At 42.9% G+C, this 20,162-nt stretch overlaps 2 protein-coding genes and 1 long non-coding RNA gene across 12 annotated transcripts in view; 2 read left to right on the top strand and 1 right to left on the bottom strand.

The window, feature by feature from the left end:
- Positions 1–13,809, top strand: part of LOC146767827 (uncharacterized) — a 53,027-nt gene extending 39,218 nt beyond the window's left edge. Inside the window, exons 2-4 of one of the 6 annotated variants that reach the window (XR_014953637.1) lie at positions 148–257; positions 5,140–5,236; positions 5,540–13,774. Coding sequence is in view for 1 of the 6 variants with exons in the window: in XM_085574765.1 (XP_085430891.1) it covers positions 13,103–13,483 (381 nt within the window). In the remaining 5 variants the exon portion in view is untranslated. Of the gene's footprint in view, positions 1–147 lie in introns of all 6 variants that reach the window. The other 5 variants (XR_014953634.1, XR_014953633.1, XR_014953635.1 and 2 more) reach the window with 5 other exon arrangements.
- Positions 1–14,367, bottom strand: part of KCNQ5 (potassium voltage-gated channel subfamily Q member 5) — a 277,080-nt gene extending 262,713 nt beyond the window's left edge. For all 5 annotated transcript variants that reach the window (XM_085574760.1, XM_085574761.1, XM_085574762.1 and 2 more), the window contains exon 1: positions 13,997–14,367. In XM_085574760.1, coding sequence (XP_085430886.1) covers positions 13,997–14,352 — 356 coding nt within the window. In that variant the 5' untranslated portion in view covers positions 14,353–14,367. The remainder of the gene's footprint in view (positions 1–13,996) is intronic.
- A 183-nt stretch (positions 14,368–14,550) lies between these two features.
- On the top strand, positions 14,551–19,924 carry LOC146767826 (uncharacterized). The gene is made up of 2 exons (XR_014953638.1): positions 14,551–17,323; positions 17,906–19,924. It is a non-coding gene; the product is annotated as an uncharacterized LOC146767826 (long non-coding RNA).
- Positions 19,925–20,162: the final 238 nt, after the last annotated feature.

Genomic DNA, 20,162 nt, shown 5'->3' with positions numbered 1-20,162 from the left:
TATACATATATATATTTATAAATAACTGCATGCTTGAATGCATCAGAGAGTTTTCTGAAAGCCAAAAGAGTGTAAGTGCCAGAATGGTGCTGAAATTTCAAAGGAAATAAACCATGGTGTTAAAAGCTGTGTTCTTTTCACCCTCAGCAACGTCCAGGTCCAGGGGATCCAGTTACAAACGTGACCATTAGTAAGCCTTTAGACTCCAGATCCTTCCTCCTCCCTGGGACAACTTGAGTTAATCAGAGAGCACAGAGGTAAGAAAAGATCATTAGTCCCTGGGCACAAGCAAAAGAAGGAAAAAAATTGACTGGCAGAGCTAAAAAGCCACTCAAATTGAAGTTTTATGTCTTAATTTTGAGTGATATATTAGAAAACACCTATATACTCAAAAAAACCAAAAATAATCTTTTTTTCACCTTTCAGTTGGAAAAAGAATTTAGAAACACTTCAGCCTTAAAAGCTTTATAAGACTCTCCATATGGAAAAAAAAATTCAGTGGGTTTTGTTGGGGGTTTTTTGGGTTTTTTTTTGTATTGAATTGAATGTATTGAATGATTCAATGTGGAACTGAAACAGCAATCACAGTGGACTCAGCCTATCCAGAAACCTTCCTGCCTTGGTATATCTATCTATCTATCTATCTATCTATCTATATTTATATTTATATTTATATATAATTTTTAAACACCTGTCATCCAGAGGTTAGTTTTTAAGAGAGAAAAACTATTTAAGACAGTTGCAAAGATCTGGATTGCTGTTTCATCTAAGGTCGCAAGCAAAAATACTCTTTTCCACTTATGTTTTTGAAGAATTTTCATATAATTTATACACAGTTTTAGAGCTTTGGTAGAATGTCCCAGAAGACACAGTAATGACAGCAATATGATCACTTGAAATTAATTCAACTACCTCAAGAGCATTAGGTTGATCTTCCTTCCATACTAGAGACTGCAAAAGTTTACAGATGGAGAAGTGTCTTTTGGGAGAAGCAGCTTCCTAAAAACATACCTGAAAATGAACAGAATAATCCAATTCATTCACCTTTCTCAAAGATTGTGAAGCCCTAGGATTTTGACAGCAACTTGTTTCCAAGAACCCATGACACTGATTTCAGTATGCTCTTCCATGTTATCCCATTGACTGTTTTCCCCATATTCTTACCAGTCTCTACCATCAACTTAATTTGGCAGTTGTTTTAGCTCCCAGCCTCACAGACGGTTGTGAAGCAGGGTGTAACTTTAGCACTATTAATTCAGCTGCCTCCTAGTTTCCCTGCTACATGCTGAGAAGCTGCGTTGCCATTCTGCTTGTTCTTCCACCAGTCATCCATTTCTCTAATTCAGTACCCTCAACAAAGACAAATAATACAGGAAGGAGACTCTCACAAACCATGTGATAATTAATCTTCATAAAATTGTTAAACAATTAAATTCCTAGCTCATGCAATAGTTCAGCATCTGCCAAAATAAGCGTAACTTTCAAAAAGTGACAGGAAAATAACACATCATGGGTTTTGTTACAGTTTTACTGAAGTTAGGATTAGCTGCTGTATGTTAGACGTGCACTCATGCTGGTCCACTGTCAAGGTATATTGGTATATGAAAAGCACTTGTATCACATGCTGCTGAGGGTATCAGACCCAGCAAAAAGGAACAGTTCCATTTGTTGTTTCCTTCCACTTAATGAATCATGCAAAGCTGACTTTCTGGTTTTGTTATTCACTTAAAAATATATTTTTAGAAATTACCTACCCAGATACTTTTTACAGCTACTGAAAGTGGAGTAACTTTCTCCCCAGAAAAGGAAGGAGCAGTAAGAGGAGCTGCTGAGGAGAAAGGGTTGTAGAGCCACAGGGATAAGCACACAGAGCACACTGCTGAGTCCAGATAGAAGGAGGTTACAAGAACTGAAATATTAAGAGTTTTAATAATTTGAGCTGTGATGACAGATAGGTCACCTTTGAGATATTACCTTGACAAAGATCATGTTAGGAATTATAAAGGTCCATCTGAACAATGATGTCTGGGTTATCACCCTGCATAAAAGACAGTGACAACTGTTGTCTGCAGTGATTTAGAAAAATGCAGGATTATTTAAATGCTCAAATTATTTTATCGTGAACTTGTATATTCTGCATTTGTTACATGAAAGAAATTTGCACATTGGTAAATGACATCCTCCAGAACTGTACCTCTATGTGCCATCATTTTCACAAGGTGTCCTAACAATTTTCCAGTGTTCTTCATTAATTACTGTTTTTAATCAAATTAACATGCTAATGATTTTTTGGAACATCTAACCAGCAATTCCCACGGCTAGACTGCAAGACAACAGTTCTATTCTACTGCCAGAAAACAGTATGAGCTCTATGTGTAGTGATTTGTTGCCACCACCTGCACACCCTCCAGAGGTAGGGAAGGCAGCCCTCAGTTCAAAATCAATCCACAGATCCATACTTGGAACAGCATAACCTGCCAAGGTCACATATCCATTACAGTATGCCTCACATTTAAAGACAAGGCCAAAAGACAGAACTTTATTACTGAGCCTTCTCAAAATACTGACTACAGCAGATACCCTGCGGGGTCATAAGACATGACTGTGATACATGCTGCACTGTGATGAAGGCAGTCACTGGTTCACTGCAGGGTGCTAAATATAGACTGGGAGATGAATGGGACTCTCTAATATACTGATCCCATTTCCAAAACCAAAATACACTTCAGATCTCTTGATCAGTCAATTCTGCAAATTGCTTCCAAATCTTTACAGTTTCAGCCAGGATCATTTTTAAGTCTTACTTCATAGAGATTTTATACTTAAGACAGAGAACACAATTTTGTCATGGATTAATAAGCTTGAAAAACACCATCAAAATTTAATAAAATCATATTTCTTAAATAAATGCGTGCCCTGCTAGTAAACTTTATCTTTCCAGTTGAGATTATATCTGAAATGTCACTGTTTTATCTTAACAAATCTGAGTTTTCAATCACTGTACATTATAGTATTTAACTCCTAAAGTTTATGATAAAGGCAAGACAAAAAAATGTCATGACCTTTCATGGTGGTGAGATAATTTACAGATATGGGTGTATGAGCAAAGTCATACAAAGGATTTTTCCTGCTGACACTTACTGGTGTGGCACTGTGTTCAGTTTGGTACAGTTATTTCAGCTCCAGCTTTCCCATTCATGAACAGCAGCAATAACAACATTTAATCTAATATTAATATACTTTTAGATGTCTTTTATATTTCATGTGTATTAGTAACTCAGTTATGGTTTCAAGGAAAAATTCTCTGGACAAGAGTAAGACTGACTGAATCCCATTCTGCAGAAAAAGTCCCTGAGGACTGCATTTCTCACCGGGTTTCTGAATTCCAGAGGGTATTTCAGATGCAACTCCCCAGGTTTTCCTCCAAGTGTAGATGTAGCCATGCTGGAGGTCAGACATTGGACTGCACCTTGCTGTCCAGCTGCAGCCCTTCCCATGAAATGACCTGTAAGAGCAGCTAAAAAGTGACCTCAGCTCCAACAAAGAGTGGACCCAAATGGGAATAAACTAGCTGAGGCTCAGCTTCAGCAAGATTTACATGAATATTTACCAAAGGAAAAGCAATCGTGAACATGATGAGGTAGTGAACAAAACTTTCATGTTGTGGTGTTTCCTCAGATCTGCATACAGAGTCAAGACTTCAATGGAAGAAAAATGTAAAGGTCAATCTCATGTTTATTTACATATAAATCCATAAAATACTATTCCTTCACCTTTCCTTCTACAGAAAACAGGCAAAAGGTGGGGAGAAATATTAAAAATATATTATTAGTAGAAGACAAGCACATTTCTAACCTGAAAGTAATACATAGTATCAGTCAAGTCCTGTTACAGTCAAGTAGACATTGATAAATTCTCCCTTCCCTCAATGATTGTGTTCCCACCTAGATAACTTCTGCTTCTGCAACGCCACAAATGCTCTCACCATAACTCTCCCCATGTAATATCTCCAAATAGCAAAATCCTATGCAGAGTGCCCACACATATGTGGGAGCACTGAAGATTTCAGATTAGTCCTTCCTCTCCCTATAGAAGAATTTCTCAAGTAAAACTAAAGAAGCTTTATAAAATCTCTGTAATTCAGATGAGCTTTTGCTATCAATCATGAAGGAAAAATAGAGCATTTATCAATGTTCAGTTTGATGGTTTCTCGTAATTACTCTGTAAATACCTAAATCTAGTAATAACACCACTAAAAAGTATGTCTACAAGAATTTTCAGGACAAAAGTCAAAATTCCTTCCAAAGAGTATTTGTAATTCAGGACCATCATCTGTCTCATTGTAGCCAACAATAACCTCTCAACCCCACCCAGCAAATAAATTATTTGCAAAGACAAATCACAAGTTTAGTCAGTAGTCAGTGTGATCTTTCAGGAAGGATAACTCCCTTTAAGACAGTATCTCCAACCACTAAATGAAATCTCTATTTTCCAAGTTAAGGGGAAAGAAATACAACTGCTTGAGCAAATTGTATTGGATAAAAACTTATAATGCCCCCAGACATTAGCAAAGCTGTTTGTCTTTTATTCTAAATTCTGCTTCATCTTCAGTCTGCAGAGGTGGCTGGGACATATCAAAGAGAGACACACACACAGATTCATCAACAAGAAGCTGAATAAGTTACTTGAGGCCATGCACACTTACTGTAACTAACCATAGCAGCACCTGAAGTGGAATGGAACCTCCCTGAAGGAGAAACATTATATTAACATTTCTAGTAATTGTGGCCAAAGGTACAAGAAAGGCCTGTTGAAGTGAGGTGGGGCTTGGCATCTTCTTCCAAATAACAAGCAATAGGGCAAGTGGAAGTGGTCTCAAGATGTACCAGGGGAGGTTTAGATTGGATATTAGGAAAAAACTTTTTCACAGTAATGATTGCCAAGCATTGGAACAGGCTGCTGAGGAAGTTATTCACTTCCCATCCCTAGAGGCATTTAAAAGACCTGTGGCAGATATGAAACACAGGGATGTGGTTTAATGGTGGATTTGGCAGTGTTAGATTTATGGTTAGACTGTATGATTTTAAATACCTTTCCCAACCTGAATGATTCTGTGATTTAATGCTTCTAAATTCTCAGAACTGCATCCAGAAGAGTCTGAAGGACAGGTCTAAGAAAAACCCTCCCTCTGCCAGCATAGGCTCTTCCTTCTTACCTCCCTGTTGCACAGATACCTGTAAGTAGCTCGTTCACACATGGGTTTACATTTCTTGCCATCTATACAGATCCTTCTGCACAGAGCTGCAGAGTGCTCCTTCCTGTGGCAATGATTCTTCTGGTACATGTGAATAAACCTGACTCTACAGATAGATATCAACTGCAGACAGATGTAATCAGAAAAAGAGACTTCATTGCTCCTAATGAATTTGGAGACTTCTGACTTCAGTCAGCATAACTTTCTTGGATGTAAAAGAGTTTTTCAAGTTGATGAATTCACTGTGTGATTTTTCTGGAAACATGGTAATTTCATTTTCTCCAGGGCTGAGCTACCTGATGGGAAGAGGACATCACCTGCTTACCAGCATGGCAGTAGTGTGGCTATCACACCAGCCTCATCACACCAGCTTCAACTGAGCCATCACCTGTCATCTGTCCTGTGACAGGGCAGTTTCACTGTTAAAAAGATGCACTGACGGAGACTTTTCTCACAGACAGAGTGGCCTAGATTTTCAAACTCACTGCCAAGGATCAGTGACCCTTTAGCCCCACCACCTACAGAATAATCCAAAGTAGTATTAATTTTCCCACAAAAGACCCTCTCAAGTATGTCAGGACTCTCATCCACATTCAGAAAGGCCCAGCAGTAACTTTAAAGTGCATTCCTGTCACGAAAGCTTTAAAGGGAAAGATTTGTGCATTTACTTCTAGTGGGTAGTTCTCAGATACCAAAGTTATGGATGAGCTTAGGCCACATAAAGCAATTAAATGTAATGCCCTAAGAGAAGTTAGATGCTATTTCTGACTGAATGACCTCAAGAATGTGTGCAAGTATTCTCATCTATGACACAAGTGAAATAGGAGGTATCTGAATGTGTTCAGTAGCAATTTTTTTCTCAAAGCATAAGGTTTTTATTCTCTTGGTTTGGTCATATTTGACTCCTGGCACCAGCCTGTTCCTTCCATATGATATCAGGCACAACTGCAATAAAAGAATTAAAACTCTACAGAAATCTCAAAAGGCATTAATATGTTTGCTTGGTCAGACTATGGAGTCTCAAGGCAAGAAGGAAGCCAAGACAAACAGGAATATATTGCTTAAGTCGTGGGCAGGTACTGAACTTCCTTTCTTCATTACTTCTAATCAGTTTAAGAGCATGATTCATTTGTTAAACTTCATTCTGTACAAGTGGGGAGAAAAAAGTGAATTACCCATTGAATCCACAATAGAATAATGAAAGGAAGCTGCAGGTACTTCATGCTTTTGAAAATTATTCACTCTTCAAGAAAATGCTTAGAGACATATTTATGTCTATCTCTGTTAAGGAAAACACACACATTTATGTTTGAAGATTTTCTTGGATGAAGTCTAAATAGAAAATTTCAGAAATGCCAGGCAGGTTGAGGACTGTGTCCACCTCTGCATCACTGGACCAGGCTGTATATATTAAGAAATAATCACATAGTCTTTCAAGCAGAAGACACTGTCTAAGACTACACTTCAGTGCCCCAAATGATGAACGTTTTGCTGAGCTTCCTGCAGTGCAATTACACTGCAACCCAGATAGCTATCACAAGATAAATCTAATGCTCAGCAGAAAATTTAAAATATTTCTTGATTAGGTGCAGCTGACCTATAGGACAGCCTTTGAACTTTTAGTTAATATCTTTAAAGGAAGGGGAGGTTTGCGCATAAAAGGGCAACTCCTTAAAATTATTTTGCAATTGATAAACTGAACAGTTCAAGAATTTTCTACCTTGATTGACCTGTGGTGGCAATCCCTTGGGTAATCTACATCTGCTCTCTTACAGGAAATCTGTAAAACCAATTTACAAAATAAAAAATCTTGCAGAGAAAACAAGGAAAAAAAAATTGCAAGTTCCCCCAAACTCAGTATATTTTATATAACCCATGTTAACAAGTGAATCTCAATGCACCATCATTAACCTAAAAAACCAAGAATGCGTGCTGTGTTGTGTTAATAGTTTGAGAACATCTGCCTCATTATACAGAAAATTATGTCTACTATGTATACATGTTAAAGATATTTTGTTAGATAGTATTATCCATGCTTTCTACTCCATCTTTTCTACCTGAGAGCAGAAGACACTATTTTGCTTCAGTTAAAATCGGTCACAAATTTAATAAATTTTCACCACAGCTACTAAAAATATAGTCAGACTTGGAGTAGGGAAAGAGCATCAAGTATGAATAGATATCATGACCTATTTTTGATTTAAAAAGTTGAACAACATGGAAACTTAAAAAAGTGTCCAGTGAAGAAAAGTGTCTCGATCATTAAGATATTGTTCAGGGCCTACTTTGAAAATCTCTCATACAAATACTTTCTCACATGCCATTAATTCACTAAAACCACTCCTTCTTTGAGAACACATATTTAATTCCATACTGGAAATTCATATATCATCCCTCAGAAAAAATCTGTAATTTTGGGCAGGTTCCTTCATAATTTGAGACCACAAAAAGTATCCCAAGAGTCTCCACGTCATACAAGACACAGTAAAAAAGACAATAATACCTCACCAAAGACTGGCATACCAAAAAAAATAGATGTGAGATAGGAGTCTCATCCCCAAATATGATGTTCATTGCATGGGTTTTGTGTGAGGAGACAAAATTACAGCAAAAAGATAATTATGAAAAAACCTCTTAACTCATGTCTTGCTTTAAGAGGAGGAAGATTCTGCTTGTAAAGGTTGTAGATTAATTTGAAACTCAAATACTAACCTACTATCCACCTTCCTAAACACAATTCCTAATCTCATTTAAGAAATAAACCTTATGGCAAATAGAAGAAAGCCCACATGCATGAACTTTCCCTGACCCAGTTCTTGGTGACTTTTTCTCAAAGAAAGCCTTTTGCAGTCTTTTTTATAGAAAGCTGTGGATCTATTTTGATTTTTATAGAAAATTAGTCGCTTCCCCTGATCACCATTCTTGAGTCAGAAAGTAAGGCCAGTGCAAATGAGAAAATGTAATAGATCAAGCCTCAAAAAATAAACGTGAAACAGGACTTTACTAAGATAAGCATGAACATTTCTGATACTTATCTACTGAAAATCCTTAAATGGAAAATAGCTCTCCAACAATAACAAAAAAAACAACAAAAACACCACCACAACAACAAAAAAATAAACAACCCACTCCCTGCCCCCAAAAGAACAACAACAGAAAAAAATCCACAAAAAAAGGGCAAAAAATAAAAGCTAGATGTTATTTAGTGGTCATAACAGGGTTCCAGGAGAGGTCTGCCGTTCATGAACAAGACCTGGAAAGGGGAGGAATGAAGCATGGCTGAGCATTTAATCTTCTCTACTAATCACAAAGAAGAAGACAAGTGGTTTTAAAGTTTGTTACATCTCCACTGCTCTGGTCAGTACATAAGAACTGAGGTAGAACAAGAAAATACTGGATGTGACCATAAACATCTATGAGCACAGCTAAGGGAAAAGCAGATATCTGCACCTGGTGCAGAATAATCCCATGTATCCATTCAGGCTGGGAACCCACTGTTTGGGTGGCAGGCCCAGACAAAAAGCTATTTCTGTGGACACAGCAGGTTGAGCAAGGCAACAGCATGCTTTTATCAGAAGTAAGGCAAGCACCAAGCAACTACACTAGAAGACTGGGACTGACAGGCTGGAAAGGTTTTCTTCTTTACTCAGCATGGCCTCACACACTAGGGCAGTCAGCTGTGATCCTTCCCAGCTGAACAGGAATGTGAAGAAGACAGAGGAGATGCTGGAGAGCAACCAAGAAACTCAGGAGTCTTGAGCTTTTGTCTTGGAGTAGGTGATGGAGCTGAACGTGTTTGGTCTGACAGAAGGGTGATCTAACAGGTGATGTAGTAGCAGCCTACATACTTGAAGGTAAATGATAAGCCAAAATCTTCTCAGCAGTGACAGAACATATAAAAGGAACAATGACCATAAATTGCCATTTGGGAGGTTCAGGGTGGGTTCTTCCATTCTTCCCTCCCCAGGTCAAACCACCTCTTTTTTCAACAGGCAGGTGTTACAGACCTGCAGGTTATTCAGCAAGGTGGTGGGACCTTCATCCAGGGAAATTCAGGACCTGTCTGGACAAAGCCATCTCACACGACTGGGAAGAGTGTATCTCCCAGCTGGACTGGGTAACTTCCCAAGGTTCCTTCAAAACAATGTGTAGGTGAGAAATATGCACATGTATAGAATCACAGACTGCTTCAAATGCAGTAAATCACTGCTGATTTATACTGAAGGGCATATAAATATCCACTTTAATGCACTGTCCCTGAAAGAAAATGCCTACTAAGGTTTGTGTGCTACAGTTAAAGAGTTTTAATGTTTTATCTCCTCAGTACCTAATAAGATTTGATTTGCTACATATTTATGTCGTCAACAGTATTTTTGTTAATTGTAAACATCATGCTGTTATTTGTTTTTACAAACATATAGAAGAAATATATTGCTACTCTAACAGCATCAGCTCCTGACTCTGAAATGGTATCTGAAAAGATGAAAGGTGTAGAGTTACCCATAGAGCACCTGGAACTAGTTCACTAGATGCCAGAAAAAATGAAGAAATAAAAACATTTCTCCTACTTTCAATAGAGTTAGAAAAAGCAAGTCCTTTGGGTGTTGCACATGGCTGGTTTTCTGGAACCACCATTATTATACCAAGGGCACAGTGTGATGCAGCTCTGTTAGCTCACATGCAAAGACCTGCTGTTCAACAGGATCCTGATTGTTACTGAGACATATCCTTTCCAGCAGATCTGGAAGACTAAAATAGCTAGTTAAATCTTTGATGGCATCATTACATTTTTTCCAGAAGTAATTTTTCAGTTTTTTTCCATCAATAACACAAAAGGCAAGAATAACAACATACAGGCTCTTGCAATTCAGCTAATACTGTCTCTTTTCTTCTGCAGTGTCCAATGGGGGATGCCCATGAAAACCTATCAATACAGGCCATGCAAATTGTTACTGCCCTTGCGCACACATCCAGATGTGTGATTTGGAATTCAGAAGATTCCAGAGCAAAACTAAAGTTGGTAGCTTTGTAAATAGAAGGACATCACCACAACAAATGTCAAAGACTTCTGCATGGAATACATTACAAAGAAGTCAGAAAGAAACAGAAACTTTATTATTCCTGAAATAAATCCAACATGTTAAATTAGGAAACTTATGTAACCAATTATATCCTACCAGTATAAACAGTATCAAAGAGCAGTATTTTTCTTCTGAACATCTCAAGCCGTATCATTTTCAGAATGTCAATTAAAAACAAAAATAATACAAAGCTCTTATGATAACTGAAGATGAAACCCAGAGTTAAATTTGCAACAAATCTGGAATTCCCCTTTGATCATTGTAAGGCAAGGGCTGCACATTTTTATCACACCAAACAAGCCATACTAAACTGTAACAGCAATAACAGAAGGAAATCCTGTGACATCCCAAGATAATGCTTTTGAAAAGTTACAATATCATAGCCTTTTAGTGTAAGCACACGTGTTAAATATGCATATGGCTCCATGTGTAGGTGATGCAGTGTGGCATAAAGTGGTATCTGAAAAGAAGGTTTTCAAAAACTTGCAGGAAAGATCTTAAGTTTTAATAGGACTTTCAATGTAAAGAACTATTGAAGTGCACAAAAAAGGATTCAAGAAACATGTCATTCATGGCTTTGCTCCCCTGCACAAATTTACTGAAATCAAAGGCCTTTGCTCAGGAGTAACTTCTTCCTCTTGCCGCAGAGGTTTGCAGAATAGCTCTCTTTTCTAGAATCTGGCAGGTTTGTATTTACAAATAAACTAACCAATTGACTTCTGAATGTAGGTCACAACACTCATTCCTTAGGTGGCTGGCCTATTTTTATCTTATTTGAAAGGGCAAGAAGAAAAAAGAAGAGCTAACTGGGCATACTTCTTAGCTCTGAAGTGTTTTTCACCCTGGGAGTGATACATGAAAATATCACTGCAGAAATTATTTCTTATTTGTAACAAATCTTCAATTCCCTAGCTCTTATCTAAAAACAAACACACAACTCTAAACTGCTAGACCAAAGCCTTGAAAACCAAAACTCTGTAACCACTCTTGTATTACTTCAACCTGCATATCGGAGTGAGGTTTCAGGAGACCAATGACCTACTCAAAAGGACTCACCCCAGATAGCCCATTCCTGTACCAGAAATAGTACAGAGCTATAATGGGCTCCACTGCAGTCAAGAATAGCTTAGCAGTGGTAGAAGCAGACATCTCCTCCACATACTTTGTAATGTCTTTGCAACTCTAAGCTACTCATCTCAAGACATCTTTTTTCAAATAGCTGTGGCTTTTTTGTTATGTTTTGGTTTTTAATTCTGTAAGAAAGTCTGTTTTCCAAGATGCAACTATATTTGAATAAGTGGCTGGAAAAAAAAGAGTCTGGAACACCATAAATATTATCCTATTATCTGACTGTGATTAAATCAGAATTATACAAATAAATTAAAATAATTTGTAGACTGACAATAAGGATGGCTGTCAAACTGAAACCCAATGGAACTTCAAATGCACCTTAAACACTGTATCAGTGACAAATACTTTAAGGTAATAAAAACCAGGTGTCTTATACTACAGTAATGTTTCAAGCTCTTTCACACAGATCTGTTCAGATAAAAGATGTAATGCTGGCATTACATTTGCCAAAATTGCCATTTGCAATTAAAAATTAAAACTGGCACTCTTTCTATGCAGGCAATTATCTAAACGCAGCTGGCAATCTTCCTTGTTTACAGCACTGCTGTGTCATGACTACCCTCTGTTTGGAAATTTACCACCTTTTTTTTTTTTTTTTTTTTTTTTTTTTAGGTTTAAACTTGTCAGCTGTATTTCCCACTTGAACTTTTCTGGTTTTAAAGATTTCTATTTTGAACTCAAACAAGAAGGTCCAAAACTATAATTTACATATTTTGTACGGCAACTTCAGGCACTGCTGTAAAATTATTCCTAGTATATATTTTGGTGTTTGTTTCAACACTAATTTACATCCATCTAGGCCACAGGAAAACACCTGTAAGGACCCAGATAGCAAAATGTACCAAATAAATGCCATCCAAGAAAAACATTTTTGGATGTAAGAGTTGATTTTCAGAGTAAAATAGAAATAATGGGAAGATCCTTTAAGTGGACAAAAATCCTTTTATTGAATAATATATGATATTAACCATATTTCTACTACTTGCTATCTATAGTAATTGTCATCTACTAAATGAATCTATCCACAAAGTATCTTATTAATCAGAGTGCCATGTTTTTGCACCGTTTTACTTACAACAGCTGCTATTAAAGTAAGATTTGAGGGTTCCCCTGCTGCTGGGAGAGGAGCACTCTATGCTGTCAAACACTTGTAGGGAACAGTTGCTTTTTTATCCAAGACGCTGCAGCCACTAGCTTGATTTCCATGACTGTTATGGAACAAATACAGGTACTTATAGCATATCAGTTAAATATTCTGATTATGAGGTATTTCCTGTAGACAAACATAACGATAAATTGTATTAAATCCCCAATACAATAATGCTTAACTTCCTTCCTCTGTAATTGATCACGTTTTCACCAATAAATACGATCCACTGTCAGGACTCCTTGACAGACTTAGTTGGATGTTTTGCTCAGCCATTTAAAAGGATTTTGAGTAGGGCCTTTCCCCGAATATTACCAAAACCCATAAAAACAGAGGATTGCTAATGAACTGAGGAACATGGCTGACCCCAAAGCTACTGCAAGCAGTGACAGCCACGGGTCCCCTCCCACAGGTGTCCCGGGCAAGCCTCTTGAAGTTAAAGCAGCACAAGTTTCGCAGCGCGGTGACAGTACCGCTCTCCACTGAGCGATGGGACGAAACATATATTTCCGTCACGGGCTTTTTCTGGATGAGTGCGACAGGAACCGTCACTGGCTAAGATCAAAGCTCAGCAGCGGCAGGCACCGGCGGAGGAGCCGCCTGTGCGGCGGCCGCTCGCTGCGCCCTGCCAGCGGCAGGTGGCCGCACCTGAGGCGCAGCATCCCGCGGCGCCGCGCACCCGCGGCGAGCACCCGCGTGGGAAGGCGCTGTCACCGCACTCCCTGCGAGGCGGGGACCAGGCGCGCCCGGAAAACACTCGGGAGGCAGAACCGAGCGCTGCGGTTCCGCGGCGGTAACTTTTCAAACCGCGCAGCGCTCGGCGTCCGCTCGGCAGGACAGGCGACGCGGGTACCTATGTTGGATACCTAATGCGCCCCGCCGTCGCGGGGAGGACCCGGCAGCCGCCGGCACCCCTCGCTCCGTCTAATCTCGAGGCCGGCGTGTGGCATCAGCGGGAGCGCCGCGCAGTCTCCCCCCGCGCAAACCGGCTGCCTCGGGCGCCCGGGAGAACAGCGAGCATGTGCTCCCCGCCGCGCTCTCCTCCGGTTCTCTCTGCCGGGTGAACCGAGCTTTCCCCCCATCACCTCCCAGCCAGGGCTGCGCGGGATTTCCCGCCGCCCGCGGAGAGCCGCGCCGCAGGTGGCAGCGGCTCCCGCGCCTCGCTGACTCCTCCCGGGCACTTTCGGGGCGACTCGCGGGGTACTCGTCCTCCCTGTGTCCCGGCACGGAGGGAAGCCCGAGGACCAGGGAGCAGGGCAGGGAGGTACACGCCGCGCCGTGCGGCGGGGCGCTGCTCAGGACAGGTGTGGGCAGCAGCCTGTGGAACACGGGAGGGGTCGGACAGGACGGGACGGGAGGAGAGGGGAGCGGGTCGGTACTCACACGAAGGCGTGATAGACGAAGGCCCATCCGCGGGGCCGCTCCAGCACGTTGTACAGGTAGTTCTGCAGGCGGCGGTACTTGGCGTTCCTGCGGCAGCTCGGTCCGCTGCTGTAAGACAGCGGCTTCCCCAGCAGGCTCATGCGGGCTCCGTGCTTCCCGCGGCGGCCCTCCCGCAGCCCGGCGGGGGCGGCCGCGCCGCCGGTGCCCAGAAGCAGCAGGCCGTCGCCGCGGGCCGCTGAGCTCGTCAGCGCCCTGCCCCGGCCCGACTCCACATCCTTCATGCCAGCTGCCGCGCCGCTCTTCACCCAGAGCCCCGCGGAGCCGCCCTCCTCCCCGCCGCCGTGGTTGCGGGGCATGGCATCACCCCGGGCGCCGGAGCGGGCGCCGGGGCCGCGGCGGAGCAGGGTGCGGGCGGCGGCGGCCAGGCACCCCGCGGCAGCAGCCCGCAAGAGGCAGCGGGGGCCGAGGGTCTCCGGGCGGCGCCCGCGGGGCGCGGGGGCGCGGGCCACTTTGGGCGCCCGGCACGGCGGGCCGGCCTGCGGCAGCTTCGCGGGGGCCCCGGCGAGGGAGCGGGCGCCCCCCCGGGCGCGCTCTCCTCCCGGGCGGCGGGGCCCCGCCGCCGGTCCCCGCAGCGCCGCCCGGCGTGGCTCCGCGGCCCGGGACGGGCAGGAGGGAGGGACGGCAGCTCCTCGCGGCTCCGGCAGAGAGGCCGCGGCTTGGCGGTGCCCGCCGCCGCCCGCTCCCGCGCTGCCTCCCGCGTCGTTTGGCCGGGCAAGCTGTTGCTCTCGCTCCGAGCGGCGGAGAAAGTCGGCGAGGCAGGCGGGGCAGGCGGGGGCCGCGCCGCTGGGCGCCTTCGCGTCCCGGGGCGAGAGCGGCAGAGACAGCGGCGGTGCCCGCGGTGAGGAGGGCGGCGAGCGGAGCCCGCGTTCTACGCGCGCTCCCGGGAAATGTCCATGTAAGTCCGAGAAAGTAACAAAACTGCCGTAAGTCCCGGCGGAGGCGCGGGGGAGGACCGGCCGGCGGCGGGACCCCGCTGCGGGCAGGGAGCGCGGCCGGCCCGGGCGGGGCAGCGCAGACGAGCCGCCGGGTGTCCCCCCGAGGGGGCGGCGCGGCCCGGCACGCCGCTCCGGCGCTTCCGCCGTGTCCCGGACTCGCGAGGCGGCGAGACAGCAGATCCCAGGGGCAGCGGCGGGCCTGCCTTTCCTGCGGGTTCCCCCACGGCCCCCGTCAGCTCCGGCCCCGGCGCGGTGCGGCCGGAGCGCAGCGGTGCCGCCGCTCGGTGCCCGCGCTGCGCCGAGACAGCGTTGCTCCCCCTGCCGAGCGCGGCCCTTTTACGCCCCGCCGCATCAAGGTGAGCTTGCGGAAAAAAACACCACCCACCCCGGCACCCGCAGGCGCGGCCGCACCGCGCTGCCCGCCCGGCCACCGCACCGCACCCGCTTTGCCCGTGGGTTATCGCCCGTGCTTGGCGGGCGACCTCCGCCATCCCCCTGCACTCCCCCCGCACCCCGCGGCCGCCTGCTGCGGGCAGTCGCCGCCCGTGCCGCTCCTGGGGCCGCAGCTCGGCATGCCTGGGTGCCCCGCGCTGCCCCGGGGACAAGGACGAGACACCCCGGCACTTCAGCACCCACTTCACAAGAAATAGCTGCGTGGCACTGGTTTTGCAGCCTGAGCGTCACGATGTGAAAATGCGGCATTAATTCTGAAGTGTTAATGAAAAACAGTAAGGTGTATGCTAATGTTAAGCAAAATTCAATAGAAACATTCAGAAATTAATTTTCGGGTTTTTTTTCCCTTTGTGCTGGCTAGTTAGAGGCCCGGCTTTCAAGCTTTGGTTAACACACGATCTTCAACTCCCAGAAAAGAAGAAACTGTAAGACTTATTTCATGTTCTAGCAGTGAACATTAACTTGTGCCCCTACTAGTGCAACATGGACACATCACCAGTACTAATTCCTTGCTATAATGTGTCCAGTGCCATTCAATAAGATGTCTTTAAATGACAAGTTTAAACTTCTTCCTGACTTCACTACACTTTCTCCTCCACTGCAGGACAGTTCAGACAGGAACTTTCTAACATGTGAACCACAGTGGCCACTCAGACTCGTGATAAGGGATGGCAGAAACAGCACACATGTCAAAACAGATGTTAAGTAGTTGATACAACTATCCACAGAAATCCCATTAATATTTAAGCTTTCCAGTGGCACATATCTACTCTTCTTTCTTTGAATTGTAAATCGGGTTAGTTAATCCTTCATTTACTACTTGTTTGCATTTCCCTGGTTTGATATACGCAAGTGTTTATACTCTTCATTTTTCTCATCCTTATTTACTTATTTACAGCTGAAGGTGTACAGCATGCCTTTTCCATCAGCCAGTCCTCCAGAACCATGCCTAGATTTAAACTCTACTGGCCTTAGTCACTTGATTTGAAGGCTGATGCTCAAATTCTGGAATGCCAAACTTCAGCTGAGAGCACATGGTCCAACCCACTGAGCCAGGCCTCTGTCCCAGGGCCACTGACCCTTGAGCTTTGTTTAATTGCTGGGGTGGGCAATGGCACAGCTCACAGCAGCACATATGCATCTCTGTTAATGGGACTGAGGCTTTAAACTGAGGATCAGACCAATAAACTATGAGCATTACTGAACTCCAGTTCCTGATGTGCTTTTTGCAATCCATTAAAAAATATTGTTATAATTCTGTGCCCTCTAGTGGTGCTTGAAATCATCAATTAATTTAAATAATCATAAGGAAAACAGTTCGTGAGCACAAGTTGAGCCAATATTGAAATGTAGCCATAGATTCCAGAAGAAGTAGAAGCTAACAAAAGTAATGCACTTAGTGATTAATTATTTTATTTTTTACTGTGTGGGAACAAGTGTATTTTCCCATCTGTTATCTGTTATTAAATAAATCCTTTTAAAAGTATGTATTATGAGAAGACATTTATGGTAATTAATCTAATCCATACTTGTTCATATGTCAGATAACCAGGGCAAGATAACCAGGGTTGAATACGGAGATCGTTAGCACCCAGGCAGCTGCCAGCCCTCTTGCAGGCAGAGAGGCTGTGCTATGGAACAAAGCTAGTCTTCATCTAAGTATTCATTGCAAAATACAGGTCTGCATTTATAGGACAACAAATTCCCCTGATATTTTGGCTTCAGACTATATAATACCTACAGAGATGAGTCGTGTGAAATTCTAGCATGTCCGCATGGTCCAAGGTCATCCTGGGTTCAGATGTCAGTAAGAAGATCTACTTGACGAAATCTCCAAGGCAAGAACATCCCAAGGAATCTTGACTTCGCAAGGCTGCAGGTACAGTATATCACACCTGCAGAGGGACAAGGAAAATAACATGCTAGAGTGCAGATTTAGAGTCACTATTACCGTGCTTTATGGCAAATTCTGCCAAAATTAAAAGTAAAACAGAGATTCAAGATTGCATTGCATTTTTTAAATGTGTACATTAAATGCTACATATCCTGACTTTTGGAAGGATCAGCTGATACATATAATCTTTTTTTGATCAGGAACCAAATGTCACATATGTTTGCTATTTTCAGGGTTTTCTTCCCAATGAGTTACTTTTGATATATTGTCTTACATCAGTGTTTCTGGTTTTATTTTAATTAAAGAGCGGAAGCAATTTAAACAGCAGTGCTAGTCTCTTATTCCCTTATTTATAAGTTGTTTTGTTGTTTTGTTTTTTTTTTTTTTGCTGGAGCATGAACACTTCTTTTCAAAGGCATTTACTAGGGCAGTTTTGGGGCTAGCTACAGTAGAATTTTAAGCAAGCCTTCACAATGACTAAGTTTGCAAATAAGTAACAGGACTACTGAAATACACTTGATGTAATTATGACATCAGATAGATACTAATAGAAGAACTTTGTTACAGGGTAAAAACAAAGAGAGAAAGGAAGACTAGCCACGCTGGAGGACACTGACCAGAGTTCAGGAGGCCCAGTTCACTGCTCTGCTCCATATTGCCAGGACAGATAGGATGTGGAGCCTATCCACACCAAATCTAAAGTACCTGAGCATGCAGTTGCCTCAAGTCACTGACAGATGCTTACTGAGCTGATGAAAACCAGCTGAACACCTATATGCAGCTTTTAATATTTATATGAATTTGAAGAATTTGTCTGTGCCTGAATTACATATCTGTCACAGGGGGTGGTAGCAATTTTTTCACAGAGAGAGGGATTATTAACATAAATTTATGAAACAGTGTAAGATGCTCCAAAGCAGCAAAAGAGGGAAGAGTAGAAATCACGTAAACACTATGCTTGTTTGAAGCAGAAAAGCAGCCAGAGTGCAAGCTGGAAGGCCTCCGTAGCAACACCTTGCAAAGGTCAGTTTACTGTGGTATCATGTTTTGAGTTCATTTGAGTTCCTTGTTAATAACCTTTTTCACGTTATATAATAGTGGAAGGTATCATGTATGCTCTAGTTTTGCATCTCTTTGTAAGATTTTTAGCTCTCTGCCTAATTGTATGGAGGAGGGGATTCTCATAGCTAATCTTGGCGACAAGCATACAGGAGTCAGGAATAAGTTTTTGAAGCACATAGGTGTTTGGAATAAGTAATTTATTATGTTGACCTGTTGTTTAGCCTATAACACATGGTATGCACCTTCAGGAAAACCCAAATCAAGCATCACTATTGTTTAATAAACCATGAGCAACATGTCAGATGAGGTGAAAAGCATGTTAGAATGCACATTATACACTGGCCAGCCAGCACATGTAAGATGCTCGCAGCTGTAGTGGGGCTCTGCTATTAATATTAAAAGTGTTAGAATATATTGCACTAATATTCCAAGATATTGGAATATGCTACTGCAAGCTTTTTCACATAAATTAAAGAAGCAAGACTGTCAAAAGCATGAGGCATTCATACACTGAACTCAGCAGAAAGGATGGCCCATCTTTCCCTTCTTCCTGAGGCCCCTTAAGCCTGAACCCAAGGGAGCACCTTCAAAATAAATTTAGTCTGGTGTTCCAATTATGTGTTGATTTTGATGTTAAACTGCTATGAGGTGCTAACTTTGAGGACCACTTGCCTCCACAAAGACCTGTCCTGTGAGCAGACTTTCATTCCAAGCAGTGCTTCTCTGTGTTACTACCAGCACAGGCTAAATTAATCAGAAAACAAGATATGGGTAGCTCACTGACAGTACCCGTGCCTACTTGGCTGCAGGTATGCTAGAAACACTTCTGCCTGGTAACTACACCTATAAAAACCAAGGCCAGTTCCCAAACTGTTAGTAATGGACCCTTCCTCTGACAGCAGCTGTTTTCTTCTTCCCAGCTAGAGGAACAATTTGGCTTATTCTCCTTGCCTGGTCATGATCAATGGCAGAAATTCCAGGCCTTCTGTGCTGACTGGTCTGTCTGGAAAAATGTTCAATTTACTCCTTGACTTCTAGTATTTCCTGTTACTCATCAGATATTAATCCCTGATAAGGGAATTAATTTATTCAACTGATTACTACTTAAATAAATAGCTAAACACCATTGTCCATTAATAAGGCAAACCTTCATGTTAAGTCATTATCTGACCCCAAGACATGCTCTCCTAAATGGCTCTATTATTAATCTCCTTTAATTCCTCTTTCACCTTCTTTTGATGGTTTTGTTTATTTATTTGTTTGTTTACTATTTTGTGGTCCTTCCTTCCTTCCTTCCTTCCTTCCTTCCTTCCTTCCTTCCTTCCTTCCTTGATGCACCTATCTGGACTCCCAAACAAGCCATCTGGTGACAAAACAAAGCCATAAGTCTTGAAAGTTGCAAATCCTGCCACACACCACTATCACTCTTCAATCTAGCAAAACAAGGAAAGGGAAAGGGAAAGGGAAAGGGAAAGGGAAAGGGAAAGGGAAAGGGAAAGGGAAAGGGAAAGGGAAAGGGAAAGGGAAGGGGAAGGGGAAGGGGAAGGGGAAGGGGAAGGGGAAGGGGAAGGGGAAGGGGAAGGGGAAGGGAAGGGAAGGGAAGGGAAGGGAAGGGAAGGGAAGGGAAGGGAAGGGAAGGAAAATGAAAAGAAAAAAAGAAAATAAAAGAAAGGAAGAGAAAAGAAGAGAAAAGAAGAGAAGAGAAGAGAAAAGAGAAGAGAAGAGAAGAGAAGAGAAGAGAAGAGAAGAGAAGAGAAGAGAA

This window comes from Lonchura striata, chromosome 3, assembly GCF_050655825.1.
Source record: "Lonchura striata isolate lonStrDom1 chromosome 3, ASM5065582v1, whole genome shotgun sequence".
Taxonomy (NCBI): domain Eukaryota; kingdom Metazoa; phylum Chordata; class Aves; order Passeriformes; family Estrildidae; genus Lonchura; species Lonchura striata.
This window is presented reverse-complemented; position numbering and strand designations above follow the sequence as displayed.